This window comes from Puma concolor, unplaced genomic scaffold (genome assembly GCF_028749965.1).
Source record: "Puma concolor isolate L17-30 unplaced genomic scaffold, mPumCon1.1.hap2 unalloc_scaffold_167, whole genome shotgun sequence".
Taxonomy (NCBI): Eukaryota; Metazoa; Chordata; class Mammalia; order Carnivora; family Felidae; genus Puma; species Puma concolor.
Window position 1 is genome coordinate 1 of NW_028240199.1, and position 18,404 is coordinate 18,404.

Below are 18,404 nucleotides of genomic sequence, written 5' to 3' on the forward strand. Positions count from 1 at the left end.
TGAACCACCCAGGCACCCGTCGACACTTTTAGAAATACAAAATAATGAATGTGAACAAGTCCATGTAACATTATTAAAGGACTAAAAAAAATTTGACACTGGCCGCAGAAAAAATATGCAGATAAATAAAGTATAACGGTCCAAGCGTGTAAGAATTTAGCAATGAATATGGCAGTTCAAAGCCACGAGCAAAACTGGGTTGTTTAATGAGAGAAGTGATTAACATTTGAAAGAAAATAAAGGTGGTTTTGTCCCTCATCCATTACAACAAACTACTTCAAGATGGGTTTGAATGTAAACCACAATAGTGCCTGATGAAAACAAAGGTGATTATTTATATAATTTGGGGGAATTTTTCTTTATACGTGATACAAAGGCAAAAACCACAATTAAAAAAAAAACAGTCAATGGGGGCGCCTGGATGTCTCAGTCGGTTAAGGGTCATAATCTCTCGGTTCGTGGGTTCGGGCCCCATATCAGGCTCCATGCTTGCAGCATGGAGCCTGCTTCCGATCCTCTGTCCGCTCTCTCTCTGCCCGATCCTCTGTCCGCTCTCTCTCTGCCCCTCCTCCGCTCTCTCTCTCTCTCAAAAATAAACATTTAAAGAGCACGTGAGCAGGGGAAGAGCAGAGAGAGAGGGAGACACAGAACCCAAAGCAGGCTCCAGGCTCCAAGCTGTCAGCACAGAGCCCGACACGGGGCTCGAACCCACAAACTGTGAGATCATGACCTGAGCCGAAGTCGGGTGCCCAACCGACTGAGCCACCCAGGCACCCCAAAAATAAACATTTAAAAAATAATTAAAAATAAAAAGTCAATTGGGGGCACCTGGGTGGCTCAGTCGGTTAAGCGTCCGACTTCAGCTCAGGTCACGATCTCGTGGTTTGTGGGCTCGAGCCCCATGTCGGGCTCTGTGCTGACAGCTCAGAGCCTGGAGCCTGCTCCTGATTCTGTGTCTCCCTCTCTCTCTGCCCCTCCCCTGCTCATTCTCTGTCTCTCTCTGTCTCTCAAAAATAAATAAATGTAAAAGAAAAATTAAAAAAAATAAGTCAATAAATCCAACCATTAAAAAAATTTAGGAGTGCCTGTGTGGCTTAGTCAGTTAAGTGTCTGACTTTGGCTCAGGTCGTGATCTCACAGTTCGTGGTTCAAACCCCACATCAGGCTCTGTGCTGACAGCTCAGAGCCTAGAGTCTGCTTCAGATTCTGTGTTTCCCTCTCTCTTTTCCTCTCCCCTGCTTGCACTCTGATTTTCTTTTTCTCAAAAATAAATAAACATTAAAAAAAATTAAAACAAAAATTCTCTCACCCCTTCTTTGCCCCTCCCCTACTCGTGCATGCTCTCTCTCAAAACAAAACAAAACAAAAAAAGATTTTAAAAATAGAACGACCATTTGGTCCAGTAACCTTACTCCTGGATATATATCCAGAGGCATTGAAATCACTGTCTCCAAGAGATGTCTGCACCCCATGTTCATTGCAGACTATTCACAAAGGCCAAAGACTTGGAAACAACCTAAATGTCCCTCGATGGATGGATGGATAAAGAAAATGTGACTTGTGTCTGTGTATGCACACAATTGTTGATTCCACCGTGAAAGGGCAGTGTGTTTATATATTGTGCAATTAACAAATAAAAGCTTAAACAAAATCTTGCTGTAAGCAAATCCGATGGAAAGCTTGCCTCCCATTGTGTAATGTTGGGGAAATTTTTCTATCTGCATGCCTCAGTGTATACATACTAACAAAATAACCAGCCTCCTAAATGTGAGGTTTGGTGCCAACTTATTTCATAAGTTTCAGATGAATCCTCACCCTTTGTCTGTCGGAGAGTACCATCATCATCATCTTCATTCTGGAGTGAGAAGCTCGACTGAGCATAGAAAGTCCTTGAGACCATGGTGGGAGTGAGAACCAGAGCCAGCAGCCAGCCCAGGAAGCTCCCTCTTTTCTCCCTTTGCTGTATGAGCTGATTTGCTCCCCAAACAATTTTACTAACTTCTTTTGTTTGGCTGCTGTAGGGCAGTTTCTTTTTCAAAGTAACAACACTTGAGTATTATAGACCGGATATGTACTGTAGTATGGTGTTACACACTAGGTCTTGATTAAGATAAAGGTTATTAGAAAGTCTCCTTAACCTTTCTGCCAGGCTCGTTTAAATTCGTGACTCCTTGGGAAATAGTTCACACGCAGCATCCCTGTCTGGCTTCCATCTCCTTGTAATCTGAAGCCTGCTGCGTCCCTCTCCTGAGAGGCCTGTGTGTCCCTCTGTGCCAGTGCTGCTCAGAGCACAGGGAATGTTATGGGGCCGCTAGCACACGGATTGGCCCTGTCTTAGACCAAATGTCCCACAGCTGACCCCGGCACCGCCACCCCGGTCACAGACACCTCTGCGTTTCTTTCCCAGTGGCTGTGCTGCTGGCCCAGCTCCCCCGAGCCCAGTAGTGGGCGCGTGTGCACCTCAGAAGTGTGAGCCGAGTGTTTCTGTAAGCGTGTATTACTGAGAATACGGCATCTTGGAACACCTAGGCCTGGTTTGAATCTGTGGTGGTTTACCTGCCGTACCCTCTGCTTCCAGGCTGCACGAATCAGAACTTTTCTTGTTGGGGCGCCTGCGTGGCTCAGCTGTTAGGCATCCAGCTCTTGATTTCGACTCAGGTCAAGATCCCAGGGTTGTGGGATCTAGCCCTGTGTTGGGCTGAGCATGGAGCCTGCTTGAGATTCTTTGTCTCTCCCTCTGCCGCTCTCCCCCGCTGACGTTCTCTCTCTCTCTCTCTCTCTCTCAAATTAAAAAATAAACCTGTCTTGTTTGTCCCTCTCACAGACTTCAGAGATGCAGGCGTCTCCCCAAAAGAATGTGGTCCGTCTGTGGCAAATGATGAAATCCCCACCTTCCCTTCGGCTCTCCCAGACAGAGAAGGAGCACCCTTCTCTCTGCCAGGGTCCCGGGACCAAGAGGATTTGGAGCCTGTCACGAAGAGAATGAAAGCAGGTCAGAGTCTCACCGTTTTGTGTATCTCTGGCCCTTGAGAGCTGTTGAGCTGCTCCTGATGGGGCCTCCCCTTCTGTGGAAGCGGATGCCTCCGCATTTTCAAAATGGCAATGTGAGCCTTTTTTTCCTTTTGACAGCATCGGGGTTGAACCCTATTTATTATCTGGTTATGCTGATGGTCTGGAAGCAGTGCATTCTGAGTTGCAGTTCTGTCTTGATATGACTATCGGTTTTTAAGAATATGCACCTGGGTGGCCTAGTCGGTTAGGTGTCCAACTGTGGCTCAGGTCATGATCTCACGGTTGGTGGGTTCGAGCCCCGCATGGGGCTCCCTGCTGGTAGCACAGAGCCCACTTTGGGTCCTCCGTCCCCCCGCCCCGCCCCTGCTTGTGCATGCGTGCTCTCTCTCAAAGTAATAATGATTTGAAAAAAGAAAGGTGACTTAGAGAAAAATCTGCCCTTAAAAAGCCAAAGTTAAAAGGATTGTAAAAGATACTTGGGAACATGTAATGGGACAGTGGCTGTGCTGTAGGCCTGAGAGCAGCCTGCGGTTGGAGCAGTGAGGCCGGGGGGCTCTGGGAGGGAGGGCAGGCCTCAGGGAAGGAGACGAGGATATTGGATGTGTTGAGTGGAAAATTGAAGCGACTGGCTTGAGGAGGGTGTCGAAAAAAATCAGCAACAGTACGTAAAAAAGTAGGTATACAAATGAGGCCTTTTTTTTACTCTAGCAAAAATGAAAAATTGTAGAAGGAAGAAAAATTAATTTTGGTGTACTGTTTGGCTCAGCAGTGAATATTTACCTAAGCATAGTAACGTAAATACGATGCATGGAACTAACAAATACAATATACCAAACTAACAATTGTGTTACGATAATATGGTGAATGGGGCCAGGGGGCAGAATCCTTCTCTATCTGAATAGATGTCGGGAGATGGACGGTGTCTAAAGTCAGTCAGCCTCAACAGAGCATTACAGTTCAGAAACCTGGAGGTCCACGCCAGGAGAAACACCCAAAAACATGAAAGTAGTTTCCTCAGAGGAGGGAGGTTGGAGGTGAGGACAGGCCAGGGCAGAGGGCTAGTGCCCTCTTAATATTTGATTTTGTAAATTGTGTGCAAGTATTTCTTTTGTTAAAAATAAAAATTAATCTATGAGCACTATAGAACACCAGCAGAAGAAAAGGAAAAAAAGAAGTTAAAAGCTCTTGGTAACGTCGGAGAGTCTATATTTTCCAGGACATACACAAGTCATGTTTTTTGTATAAACAAAAACGATGATTATACACAAATATTGTGTGACAAGCCACCTTAATCTTTTAACCATGTATCCCGAATGCTTCTTTTTATGCCATTGTTCTTCTAAACCAAAACTTAAGGGTACTGGAACTTGGGACTTACTTTAGGCCTTCTTTAAAATACAAACAGGGGTGCCTGGGTGGTTCAGTCCGTTCTGCGTCCAACTTCGGTTCAGGTCATGATCTCACCACTCTTCGGCTTGAGTCCCATGTCAGGCTCCACACTCTGAGCACAGAGCTTGCTTGGGGGGCGGGGAGAACGAGAGCGGTGGGGGGCTCTCTCTCTCTCTCCTCTCTCTCGCTCGCTCTCCTTCTCCCTCTCCTCTCTCTCTCTCTCTCTCTCTCTCTCCCCCTCTCTCTCTCTCTCCCTCTCTCCCTCTCTCCCTCCCTCCCTCCCTCCCTCCCTCCCCGTCTTGGGATTCTCCCTGTCTTTCTGCCCCTCCCCCAGCCACATGCTCTCTCTCAAAATAAATATACTTAAAAAAATAAATAAACTACACACAGCAGTGAGGGCTGTGTCTTCTGTCCACAGGTTAAGATGTTCCTAAAACAAAAAAGACCCGGTGTCTGTTTCTTCCTTGGTTGATGGTGGGCATGTGCCCCTTTCTCGCAGAGGGGGAGGCCGAGCTGAGCCTGCAGTTGCTGGTTGCGGACCAGTGTAGCGACGCCCACACCGCCCTCGGGGGCGTCAGACCCGAGGCCGTGAAGCCGGACAAGATGGAGGAGACACTCACGTGCATCATCTGCCAGGACTTGCTGCACGACTGCGTGAGGTGCGCTCGCCGCGGGGGGCCCGCGGGGGTGTCGTGGGGTGGCGGCGGGGGTGGGGAGCGGCCTCCGGCAAGCAGGCCTCCGGGCCGCATCCGTGCGGCTCGGCTCGGGGCGCTGCCGTCGTGCCGCTCGTGTGGCCACCACGCTGAGAACCTGGCCGTGGTAACTACGGCTGTAGAAGAGCCTGCGAGGCGAGGTGACAGCGGCCTCGGTCCGCACCCATCACGACCGACCCAAGAGGCCTGGCGCGCCTTGGACGCAGAACGGGAGAACCGTGCTGAGCTTTGAGGGGGCGTCATCGGCACAGAGGGAGTGCCCCCAGATGAGGCCCCCAGGAGCGGCTTGGGGACAGCCCTCTCCCGGCTTTTCTGTGGGGACTTAAGAATGAGAGCCTGTCCGAGTCTCCACTTAAATGCAGGCCTTTTTGGCGTTCGGTGTCCCGGTTCCTCATATTCCTGGAGTCACAGCCTGCTTGACCGTCCCTCTCGGAATACGGATGGTCACTTCTGGTTCCTTTTAATTAACAAGGACCAAATTAAAGTAGTTTAGGGTGAAAGCTGTTCTTGCACGGGAACTGTTTCTCACCTGGCTTATGGAAGGCAGGTGACACTCCCAGTCGGCGGAGCGTGCAGATGCTGCCGCCAGTGGGCACTGTACGCAGGGCGGGTGTGTCCTCCCCCCCCCCCCCCCCCCAGCCCACCATCCACACCGAGAAGCATGGGTTCTAGTCTCTGCTGGACCAAGTGAGCTTGGTGGGTGGCTAATTTGTAACCGACCCTCAGCCCGAGTGAGGCCATGTCCTCCTCTGGGAAAGACGCAGCATGAACTAGGGCCCCTGCCTCTCAGGCTCCAGGCAGGCCATGCCCCGTGTGTCCTGGCATCCGGGGGGCTGCCACGGCTTGGCAGACAGAGGCTCCACCTGCAAGTGCTCCGTGGGGGGCGTCTGAAGACCTGTCCTTGTGCCCTCAGCCTGCAGCCCTGCATGCACACCTTCTGTGCCGCCTGCTACTCGGGCTGGATGGAGCGCTCCGCCTTCTGCCCCACCTGCCGCTGTCCGGTGGAGAGGATCTGTAAAAACCACATCCTGAACAACCTGGTGGAGGCGTACCTTCTCCAGCACCCAGGCAAGTGGGGAGCCCGCCCAGCTCCAGGAGACGGCGGGGTGTCTCTCCAGGGGCCCCTCGGCCAGCAGAGCCATGTCCTTTGAATTCCAGACAAGAGTCGCAGCGAGGAAGACGTGCGGAGCATGGCTGCCAGGAACAAGATCACTCAAGACATGCTGCAGCCCAAAGTCAGAAGGTCTTTCTCTGATGAGGAGGGCAGTTCGGAGGACCTGCTGGAGCTGTCAGACGCAGACAGCGAGTCCTCGGACATCAGGTGAGCTTGTGCCTGGCTCTGAGCGGAGCGGGGAGCTGGAGGCAGCATGGGGCCCGAGTCCCGGCTCTGTCCCGAGTGGCCCAGCTCGTGAGTGGTCTGCGTTCTGATGTGTGACGTCAGCCAGTGACGGCGCCCGCCTCGGGCATGGTGAGGACGGGGCGGGCGCCGGCTGAGGACGGCCGCTCAGTTTGCTGATGGTGGGGGGATTTGCCACCAGCCTTCTCCAGTACCCCTTCCCTTCTCAGGCATACACGCGATATTTATTCTCTTTTGTTGCTTATCTTCTTCCTCCCCACGTTAGTGAGATGTAACTGGTGTACGGCCCTGTGTGAGTTCAGGGTGTGCGGGGTAGTGGTTAGACTGACGTCTGTTAGAAAATGACTGCCATAACCCGTCCCTTGTTACCTGCCGACACCTCCTCAGGTGCCTCGATGCATTGGCTACGACGGGGTGCAGGATTTAATGTGTTCTTTGTCTACTGTGGGCACGCTTCCTCTAGCTCAGCTGGTGACCGGAGTCCCACGGTGTGAGTTGCAGTATCGTCATTTGTGAGGATATTATTGCAGGAAAGCCACGGTCACCTGGCCAAGAGGATGTGATTCTAGCAGACCTTGTTTTATTTGCTGTAGAATGCTGCTGTCTGCGGACTCAGAAGTCCACAGTGCGTGTTTTGGGTGGGTCATGACATTTGAAGAGACAAAAATCAAATCCCCTAATTAATTACTTTTTGTTTCTTTTTGTAAAATTTAGAAATAGTGGTGAAGCAGAAAGTAATAAAATCGCTGTAGTATGAACATTTTATTGTGTATCCTTCTGGCAACTCCTGTATGTAGTCACTCGTATTTCCTTTGTTAACAAAGTAAAAGGCGATATACTTTAAATATTCTCATAAAGACGGGATCCTGCTGTACATACGGTTCTATGCTGTTTCCCGAATTCTGACTGGAGAGGCAGTGCTGCGGGACAGACCCTACAGTCACAGCTCTGAGCGCACATCCAGTTAGCTCGCGAGGCTGCTTCAGCTCAGAGAGCCTCACCGGGAAGGCGCCTTGCTGGGCCTGGCACCTGTGTCATCGTATGCCTGTCAGAGGGGTCCTGGTGGTGGCCCCTGAGGTTTGTGGAGGGATGTCGGGAAACCCTGTTGACAGTTGGTGTGGCCTGAGACGAAGGTCATATGGTTCCGAAATGAGGTCAAGCGGCTTCTCACTAGTTGTTTTCCGGTCACATCTTCCCCGTTCTTCCCTTGTTGGCTCCTGCCGTTGGAGACAGGCTCAGGGCAGCGTTCTCTGAGAGGAGGGGAGGGTCTGTAGGTGTGTTTCCTGTGGGTTCATTTTTTGTTAACTATCTGCATTGTTTGGAAAGCGCAGCTGAAGTGCACACAGCTGGGTGGCCCGCCGGGAAGTCCCCGGACGACAGCAGCATTCAGCTGTGGCACATTTTGTTCAGACTTTAACACCGTTTCATAGGTGCCTAGGGTGATGGGCCTGAGTGTGCTCCTGGACGTAGTTCACAGCTCGCCCAGCATCATACCTGTGAGAGTGGGTCGTGCCCAACGTGGGGACTGAGTGGCCACACTCCGGTGGACACTGTGCTGGAAACCGGGGTGGGCACAATGTGTCTCCGAACCGTAGGAGCCGCGGAGGGGGGGCGGGGGGCGGGGGGTCTCTGGAAACCTTACAGCAAAGGGGAGCCAGCAGGTAGCAGGGAACGGGGCCCTCCCTGCCGCTGCTCCGGCGTGAGCACTGACCGGGTGTCCAGTGGGGACGTGCCATCTGTCCCCTTCACGCACGCCGGGCGGCAGCAGACGCAGAGCTGAGGCGTGAAGGAGGGATGAGGTCTGTGGGCGGACAGATGCCTCCAGGCTGGGGATCTGGGTCTCCTCTGGTCATCGGGGCTGGGGGCGTTGGTGCCGCCCCCCACGTGTGCCAGGGCAGAGCTCACTGCTTCTCCGCACCCCGTGTGCCCGTGTGCTTCCTTGCAGCCAGCCGTACATCGTGTGCAGACAGTGCCCTGAGTACCGGAGGCAGGCGGGCCAGCCCCTCCCCTGCCCGGGGCCTGGCAGTGAGCCAGGGGCAGCGCAGGCTCCCGGGGATGCACCGTCCACGTCCGCCAGCGTCACGACAGGTGAGACGCCGCGCCTTCCGTGCTGTTGTCCTGCTGTGACCACCCAGGGCGCTGCCGTATTTTTTTTTTTCCTTCTGGCTCCTCCCCCGCTCCCACCCCGCTCCGGTCACTGCCTCCCTTGTCCTACCCTCTCCTACCTTGTTGCTGCTTGTACTCTGTTGTGGGTTCAGAAACCAGAGAGAGTTAAGTTGATCTCTCGTGGATCTCTGCTCCTGGGCCCTCCCGGGGGGTTCATTCCTCATTCTGACACAGACCCCCAGCCCACTGCTTTGGGCTTTGGCATCCCCAGGGCTGCTTGCTAAAGCTGAAATGACCCCTACATGCGCCCCTCAGTGAGAGCCTGGCTTCTTTTCGACAGCAGGCTGTTGTGTCATCAGAGCCACCCTGAGCTCTGCCCACTGGCGGGTCCTCAGGTGCCATTGAGAAAGGGAGAGAGAACATGTGGAATCCATGTTTTTGGCCCTGGCCATTCTTCAGTAGGGCCCAGTTTCTTAGCTGATGTGGGCCTGAGCCTGTCATGAGGCCACTGACTCAGGATCATGACCCAAAGCCATGTTCAGAGCCATGCACCCTGATGCGGTGCTGCAGCTCTCTCCATGGGTGGCCCGTGGACAGATGGGCAGGGTGGGGCCTGGTTGCCTCCCGACTCTGCCATTCCGAAGGTGCGGTGTCATTTTCAGACTGGAAGTCCCCAGTGGGATGGGCCTATAGCAGGTGTGCGTGCATAGACAGAGCTTCCCGTGTGGTCATTGAGTGGCCGTGGCTGAGCTGTGTGGACACAGCTGTTGGGGGGGTGGAGGTCAGCCAGTCATGGCCCCCAGGCCTGCCACCTGTTTATTTGGAAGAGACAGAGATTAAATATAGAACTTGCTCTATTGTTTTATGGCATGTGCTTTATGGCCCAAGGAAATGGTAGAAAACCTTCAAGTGATCTTTGAAATCTTGCTATAACTGCTGAACTGAAGTATCACGTTTGTTTATTTTTCATTCTATTTCAAATGTGTCGTTTAAATGGCAGACTACCGGGGCGCCTGGGTGGCTCAGTCGGTTAAGCGGCCGACTTCGGCTCAGGTCATGATCTCGCGGTCCGTGAGTTCGAGCCCCGCATCGGGCTCTGTGCTGACAGCTCAGACCCTGGAGCCTGTTTCAGATTCTGTGTCTCCCTCTCTGACCCTCCCCCGTTCATGCTTTGTCTCTCTCTGTCTCAAAAATAAACGTTAAAAAAAAAAAAAAAATGGCAGACTACCGTTTTGTAGTTTCAGAAAACGGGTGTGAGTTCTCCCTGGGTTTTCCTGTGGATCTGTCTCCTTGTGGACCTTCCAGCCACGTCCCTAGGCGTGCATCGAATCTCCTATTTCTGCCTGTGTCCTGATGTACGCGGCCTGAATATCCTGTCTGTTCCGCAGCCCAGGATTACGTGTGTGCCCTGCAAGGAAGCCATGCCATCTGCACTTGCTGCTTCCAGCCCATGCCCGACCGGAGGGCAGAACGTGAGCAGGACCCCCGCATCGCCCCCCAGCAGTGTGAGTAAGGGTGTGCACGGACGCTGCCTGCCTGAGCGGCCTCCCCACCGCAGAGCCTCTCCTGCGTCCTTCTAGGGTCAGGTTTCAGAGCGTTGCTGACTGTGTGTGTGGTGTGCTGTGAAGATGTGGGTCTGTTTCCTCATCTGCGTACTCAGTTGTGTGTGCAGCCACATCGAATGACCATCTTTTCCTGTCAGTTGATGACCCACCCCTTCATTCACCGAGTTTCCATGTATGGGTGGTTCTCCTTCTGGAGGCTGCCTCTGACCTTTGTTGCCGCATCAGGAGCATCATATTTTCATAACGTGTCACTCTTGAATGTAATAGATGAAATACAGTGCTGTGATTTGCAACTCTGGGATTGCTGTTAACATGGACTTTTCCATTTATTTAATGGTTATGTGAATTTACTCCTCGCCGAAATGGCCTGACTGGTGCTTGTGCTGTGTCCACAGGTGCCGTTTGCCTGCAGCCTTTCTGCCACCTGTACTGGGGCTGCGCCCGGGCCGGCTGTCTCGGCTGCCTGGCCCCGTTCTGTGGTAATGCCGGCACTTCAGCTCTCTGCCTATCCTCTTGCTGCATTTGAGGGTGCTGGTGGGCTAGCGTGGCCCGACTTGAGAGGGGCCACCGTCGATGACCTGCTTCTCATACACGTTTGACATTTTTTTAAATGTTTATTTATTTACTTAGTGCGCATACAAGAGCAGGGAAAGGGCAGAGAGAGGAAGGGAGAGAGAGAATCCCAGCTAGGCTCTGCCCCGCATGAGCATGGGGCTTGATCCTGTGAACCTTGAGATCTTGGCCTGAGCCAAGACTGAGCCACCCAGGCGCCCCCTGTGTTTGACATTTAGAAGTGTCCCTCTGCTAGCTCAAAACCAGGCAGTAACAACTACGGGGATACTGAGCTCAGTCAGGAGGGTTTACTTATGTGCGAGGAACACCACCAACAAAAACATCGCCTGGCTGCAGCATTCAGACCTCACAGTGCCAGACCAGGTGCCCAGGGGACGGAGAAAGCTGTCAGAAGTCATTTTACTTGTTCTCTTTTTAAAACCATATTTTACAATGGAAGCTTTTATTCTTTCTGGACCGTAAGAAAGGAAATTTGGTTATCTTAGCTGTCGGTGAACAATACTTTCATAGATTGTAAGACGGTGACTTTGCTTCCTTCCATTTGGCAGAGCTGGACCTGGGTGACAGGTGTCTGGACGGGGTTCTCAGCAATAATCACTATGAGTCGGACATCCTGAAGGTAGGGGACTTCACGTACAGGCGCGGGTGGGGGCTCAGGCCTAGAAGAGGCCCCCAGGAGGCTTTCAGCTCTCCCAGTGGCTCTGACTAGTCCTGCCGCCGAGCTCACCACATTGGTGTTTTCCCATGTGTTCCTGTCTTCCAAGAGGTTATTTCCTTCATGCCCATCACGCCATGGCTCCGGTGCCTGTGTGCCCCACGCAGAGTTTTGGGGTCTGGGTGGGGGCCGGGGCGGCCCTTTGCCGGAACCCGGGCCTCTCTCTGGCTTCCTCTTTTCTGACTTTGTCCTTCTCGCGTCTTAGGAAGCTGAAGCTGACGTGGCTCTTAGAATTTCAGTGTTTAACGTGCACATCATTCTCTTGGTGAGAGTTGTGCCTCTCTCCCATGTATGCAGCGTTGCACACGCCAGACCTGTATGGCAGGCCCCTTGGCACCGCGTGCTCTGGTTAGATGTCCACGTGCTGCTCTCTTGTAGGTCCACACAAGAGAGCTGAGGCCAGGGTGTAGATGCAAAGCCTCAGCTTCCTTACCGTGTGGTCGTGCGGCTGTTGCCACACTAGAGCCTCCCCGGCCAAGGTCGGGTGTCGCCCCGCTCCTGTGCTCGGAGCGTCTGCAGGATTTTGGAGAGAATGTGGTAGCTCGTGTGTTCAGCTTTCGGAAGCTAGCTTTCCTTCTGAGGCTCTGACAGAGCCATGTGGGAAGAGAGCCCTTGCAGACTAGCTTGTGAGCGTGTTGCCGGGTCCCGGGCATCCTGGTCCTCGTGTGTTGCGGTCCTGGAAGGCCTCACAACTGCCTGATGCAAATTCCTGCCGTGGTTAGCCTGCCTGTGCCGTGGCCTTGCCCGCGTTCAAGGGCCTTTCATGAAACGTTTGCTTTCTTGTCATTTTAGTCTTCTGTTCTCCAAGCTAGTATTTCTAAGATTTCCCTTCTTTCCCCATCCCAGAATTACCTGGCAACCAGGGGTTTGACGTGGAAAAACATGTTGACTGAAAGTCTCGTGGCTCTGCAGAGGGGAGTGTTCCTGCTGTCTGGTAAGCGCCATCACACCTGCCTTCCTCTGTCTGGTGCAGCAGTGTGTTTGCGGTGGCCCCTCTGCCTCCACTACGGAGGAGAGCCTCCGGGCTGCCTTCCCGCGTGTACGCCCTCACCCTCCACCCACCCTGGCGGTGGGTGGCAGACAGGCGCCAGTACTTCAGGATTTGAGCCCACGTGACACATTCTAGGCTCTTTTCTGCCGTGGGGGAGGAAGGCACACAGCTGAAGAGACTGTGACCCCACCTCTTGGCATCTTTCGGGTCCTGGGTCCGGTGCTTCTCAAGCCCTCAGGGTCCTCGTAGGCCTTGCACTGATGTGTTGGTGCAGGCTTGGCCTGTCTCCCAGGGGCACCCGGGACATTGTGAAATGTGGTTTTAGTCACTCGGGGAGGGTGCAGAAAAATCAACAAATGACTTTTTTTCCTAAGACATAAATTATTGTGAAAGACTTCAGAGGCTTCTGGGAATTCTTCTGAGTGGCTACGTGCTCACGAGTGTCTCGGGTTCTGTGCAGCCTCGGTCCTGGGGGCACCCGGTCTGACATGCGGGCCTGAGCTCTCTTTAGCTTCTTGGTGGGACTGCCATGGTGGCATGGCCCAGAAAGACGTGTGAGTGAAGCATGGTGGGTAAAGCAAAAATCACAGGGAATCCCACCCCCGAGGACCCAGTGATGATGCCATATGGCCTGTGCACCTGCCACACGTGGGCACGGTCAGAGTCCTCATAGATGAAACCCTACCACATGTGCTCTTCACTCGGTGGTATTCCCCAGACCCTTTCTATGTCAGCGAAGTTCTTTACCTGGATTGTTTTTCAAGTTTCTTTATTTTGAGAGAGACAGAGACAGTGCAGGTTGGGGAGGGGCAGAGAGAGAGAGAGAGGGAGAATGAGAATCCCAAGAATCCCAGCTCAGGGCTTGAGCTCATGAAACCACGGGATCATGACCTGAGCTGCAATTGAGAGTCAGACGCTCAATCGACTGAGCCACCCAGGCGCCCCTACCTTGATTTTTGTTCTATAGTATTTTGTATCATGGTTTATTTAACCAAATCATTAATATAGGATATTTAGGTTATTCTCCACGTTTCACTGTCTGAATAAGCACTGCAGCCTCTGAGCCTGCAGGATGGTAGGCTAGAAAAGTTGTTCCATCAAGATAAATTAAGTAAATAAATACATGAGTAAATAAGTAAACAGTAAGTAAGTAAATTGTTGGACGGTGGTATGAACAAACAGTTGAGACTTTGCCATATTCGCTGTCCCTCCCAGAAGAACGTGCCTCAGCATCTTCCTGAGTCCATCTGCCCTGCCTTCGCCTGTAAATACAGACAAGGCAACTGGGATGTATCATTGGTTTATCTGCCTGTGTTGGGGTATTAGCAGAATTGAAGATCTTTTTGCTTTATGGTTCATTGGCTTGTCTGTGACCTTGGCCCATACTTACGTTAGTCTATTTGGATTTGGGGGCATGGGTTGGTAGGATATCTTTGTCATTAAAGGTGCAACATATGGTTGCTTGTGTGGCAAATGTGTTTTCCACTATTTTATTAGTATCTCGCTTTTGTTGTATTTGTTTCCATTGTGGTGTTTACATTGTAGGTAGTCAGATTTACAGATCCTTTCCTGTGTGCTATTTGGTTTTTATGACATAAACAGCTCAAGAGAAAAATAATACTCATTCCTCTCAGTACTTTTTTGGATTTTTATTTTTAGTGTTACTATTTTTTTAGAAATGCTCTATTTTGGGGGCTCGTGGGTGGCTCAGTCAGTTAAGCGTCCGACTTTGGCTCAGGTCATGATCTCGCAGTCTGTGAGTTTGCGCCCCATGTCCGGCTCTGTGCTGACAGCTCGGAGCCTGGAGCCTGCTTCGGATTCTGTCTCCGTCTCTCTCTGCACCTCCCTTGCTTTCATTCTGTCTCTCTCTTTCTCTCAAAAATAAACATAAAAAAAATTTTTTTTAAATGCTCTATTTTTTTAAGCTTATATATTTACTTAGAGAACGGGGGCGCATGCTTGAGCGGGGGAAGGGGTGGAGAGAATCCCACGCAGGCTCCACACCGCCATCACAGAGCCCCATGTGGGGCTTGGATTCAAGGCATGACCGAGCCAAAATCCAGAGTTGGACACTGAACTGACCGAGCCACCCAGGCACCCCTACTTTTTTGGATTTTTAAAGCGTTTGAATTTTTTATCCAAGTGGAATTATTTTGCTGTGAGGAAATAAGTTGGTATCGAGATTGGTTTTGTTCTTGTTTTCTGAAAGTCTGGCCCATTGTCTCTACCCCATTTACGGATCAGTGCACTGGTTTCCCACTAGTTTACAAGGCCACAGCTATTCTGCTGTTCTGGAAACATGATGCTGCCTGATGACTGGCATGCCCACATGAGGCTGTGTCCTTCCAGATTACAGAATCACAGGGAACACTGTGCTCTGTTACTGCTGTGGCCTGAGAAGCTTCCGAGAGCTGACCTACCAGTATCGGCAGAACATTCCTGCTTCCGAGTTGCCAGGTAAGGAAGCCCCTCACCCCCTGCCTCAGTTCTGTCTAGTCTAGATGGGCATCTGCGTTCTCAGTGGGTGTCTGCACCAGCAGGGAGAAGACTGGGCAGATGGGCTGCCTGGCGGCCATGCTTATTCCCAGGCTGTCCTCGACCCCAAGTTGGCTCAGGCTCTGGGCCCGTGGGCCGCGACACACGTTTCTAAAACAGGATTCACAAAAACAACCTATAGGCAAGTGTAGTAGTCTTTATTTCCTAAGGTGGGTTTTTAGGTAAACTTTTCCCCCCCTTGGAAGCTTGGAACAGGCAAGGAAACTAGTTATAAAGCGTGACAAAATGCTATAGCTGTAGTTTCTTTCTTTGGGTCTTTACTTAAGTTGGCTTAGCTGAGTTTGTGAGTGTCGGGTGTTACTACGTACACGTGACTTTTTCTCTCCCCAGTGGCTGTAACATCCCGTCCTGACTGCTATTGGGGCCGCAACTGCCGCACTCAGGTGAAGGCCCACCACGCAATGTGAGTGAGACACTGTGGGTGGGGCACAGGCACCCAGGGCTGGGGAGGGCGCCAGAATGGGCCTCCTGCAGAAAGCAGACCCTCTTTTTCCTAACAGGAAGGCGAGTTTTTTCTTTTAAGTGTTTTGGCCAAGTTGACGCCACGGCTTTTAGAGATCTGTACGAACCAGTTAACTGCTTACTCGTAAACATAGTCATTTAGTTCTGTTTGTATACAGCCCTAGTGTTGTTTCAAAACCCTGCTCTTCTGTTCTCATCTCGTGAAGCGTTTGCATGCAGACGTTTACCTCTGAGTCTGTGGAACACAGCTGTCGTTCCCGCTGACACACTGGAGGGTTAGTACTTTGTGAATCCGTGGCCGTGGTCACTGAGAACTTCCTGAACCACCGGCCTGGGCGTGTGCCGCTGCCCTGAGTCTGTGTTTGGTGCCGCGAGCACATGTCTGTGATAGCTCTAACTTGGCGGCTCTCACTGGGCATTTCCCGCTCCCAGTGACGTCCGCTTTGCCACACGGGTTCGTCTGCGGACGTAAGTTTGTCTGCATTTTCAAACCGTAAGTGAGGTGTCCTATAAATCAACCTCATGGATTGATGCTTCTTGAGGCTACTGTGATCCCCAGTCACTTGTGGTTCAAATCACAGTTACTGAGAGGATGCCCTTCTTGCAGGGGACAAGGCTCCAAGTGAAGGCTCCCTGGAGGACTGATCCCGTGGAATAAAAACCTGGCTTTGTATTTGAGCATAGACAGAGTCCAGGAGACCGTTTCCTTTTAGAGAAAGAGATTTGGCTAGTAACTAGCCATTCTTTCTTAATAAAGACAGGGATAAGGATAGCTAGGGCATGTGCGTCCTACTCTGGGGGTGACCTGCTCGTCACAAAGAGGGAGGTGGTGGCTCTGGCACCCACTGGGCAAGTCTATTGGTTCTGCCCTGCGGGGTGGCCCTCGGTGACTGGGGGATTCTGAGGAGGCACAACTCTGAGTCTCTTCCCTAAGAAAGTTACCTAAGGTGCTTGAATTTTAAAAAGTAAAAATCAAATGTCTGGCTTCTAAACCTTAAGAAGGACAAGAAGGCTGTCTAGGGGTTAATATCTTTGATGGATCAGACCCTGCTGCTGTGAGCCACCCCGCACGTGCGATCAGTTTCTCATCAGGCTTCTCCAGCGTGTGATCTCCAGAGTCGCTTATCGGAATGCTTCTTGATGCTGGCTTGTGTAATTCGACTTTTTGTCCCTGCAGGAAATTCAATCATATCTGTGAACAGACAAGGTTCAAGAACTGAGTATCTAGGAGGCACCAAGGTGGCGTGGGGGTAGTGGAAGTCAGCGACAGCGTGTTTCAGAAAATACCGGATACAAACATTTTCAGGGCATTTTACAGCCCCCCGGCGGGGATGGGGGAAGCTGGGGGTCTCTACGTCCGGCACTGTAGCGTGGCTTTTTCTTCTGTGGCGTGAGACCCTCTTGCCGAGAGCCCCCTACCCCAGTGGCCTGGGAGGCCTGGGGTGGCATGAACAGCCCCTCCTCTGGCCTTGGGGCCACCAGAGCACGTCAGCCAGAAGAACCACTGTCAGCCGCCCCCTCGCGCTCAGACAACGACGTTCAGGTTTGCTCTTTGGACCTTTCCCAAAACTGTGGCTAAGACAGACGTCTCTCTTCAAGAAAGCTCTCATGGGAGGAAAAGGAAAGTCTGTCAGAAACGTCCTGTTGTTGAAGGGAAAGGGGGCAAAGGCTTACAGCCTGCGGGCACAGCCACAGCCCTGCTTCGGGGACAGCCACGACTCGTGGGCGTTTCTATTTGTAAGAGGTTTGGTGCTGATCTTTTAGTAAGATTTATCACAAACTGTAGCACAAGTAATATATAATTTACAAATTGACTAAAATTGGGATAGTAGGGTGTTTGAAGGAATAAACATGTGTTTCTGTTTATTACGAAAAGGAAAAAAATCAGATGTCCGGAACCGCTAACCCTAGATCCCCAGTGTTAGGTGCGTGGCCCTGTCCCAGGAGGGCATAAGGTGGGTTGTTTCCACCCTCAGCCGCCGTGGAGCAGAGCCCTGCTGCCCGCTTCCCACTCCGTGGGCACAGCCACAGGCCCTGCTGAGCTGCCCCATGGTCTTTCTCCATTCCCTGCCGGGCCGGTTCAGCCCTGGGGTGCCCCAGCCCATCTGGAGCGGCCCCTGCCCCGAGAGCGCCAGGGACCTTTGCCAGTGAGACCTCGTCTCCGTCATTGGGTTTGCCATGTCATCTGGAATAATACTTGAAATTTTGTTCTTTGTTAAAAAAAAAAAAAGTTTTTTATCGTTTGTTGAAATCATCTGTTATTTTTGTTTGCAAAATTGTAACTTTTCGCTTCTTCTCAGGAATAGGATTTTCAACTGTTGTCTTGCTCTTGATACAGACTCTGAGAAGCAGCGCTGTTTGTGGAAAAGGCCTCCTTCCCGCATTCTAATAAACAAGCCGTGTCTGTTTCTCTCCCTACGCGCTCGTCCGTGTGTTGGCTGCGATGTGCTCCTTCCCATCATGGGGGACAGCCTGCCGGCGCCGCTGGTTACTGACTCCCCGCTCATGAGAGTTGCACCTGCAGCCTCACTCACATGAGCCAGGTGGCTGGAACGAGGCCTGCAGGCGTGGGGGACCCGGGGTCGGGGCCCAGGTCTGAGTACTTGGGAAAAGGGGAGAGGCGTAGGATCTCTTGGATCCAGCAGCCCCAAGTGACACCCTTCTGGTCACACGTTGAAGCTGTGGCTTCGTGTCTAAGTCCTGGGCCCAGCCTGCACGGGACCGCGGCCTGCCCTCCACATCAGAGGGCGACGTCTCATCACTCCCTTCTCTCCTGCAAAGTTAGAACAAAGATGTGGCTCCTTAGGGATATTCCAGCTCTGTAAGCCTAGGTTTAAGCAGAGGCTGTGACTTCACTTGGTCTATAGTGGCTCCTTGTGAAGGGGAGGGGACCTGTCACATTGGGCTGCTGGGTCCGCAGTGCAGGGCTGGCTCTGCCGGAGCTTGGGCTCCTCCTTCCTAGTGA

General features: G+C 52.0%; 1 protein-coding gene across 1 annotated transcript; it reads left to right on the forward strand.

The window, feature by feature from the left end:
• Positions 1–2,828: 2,828 nt before the first annotated feature.
• CHFR (checkpoint with forkhead and ring finger domains) lies at positions 2,829–17,857 on the forward strand. The gene is made up of 12 exons (XM_086696215.1): positions 2,829–2,992; positions 4,901–5,060; positions 6,028–6,182; positions 6,273–6,435; positions 8,417–8,559; positions 9,966–10,082; positions 10,538–10,621; positions 11,264–11,334; positions 12,277–12,364; positions 14,771–14,878; positions 15,308–15,380; positions 16,617–17,857. Exons 1-12 carry the CDS (start codon positions 2,983–2,985, stop codon positions 16,657–16,659), a joined length of 1,215 nt encoding a protein of 404 aa, XP_086552341.1. The 5' UTR covers positions 2,829–2,982; the 3' UTR covers positions 16,660–17,857.
• The last annotated feature ends 547 nt before the right edge of the window (positions 17,858–18,404 follow it).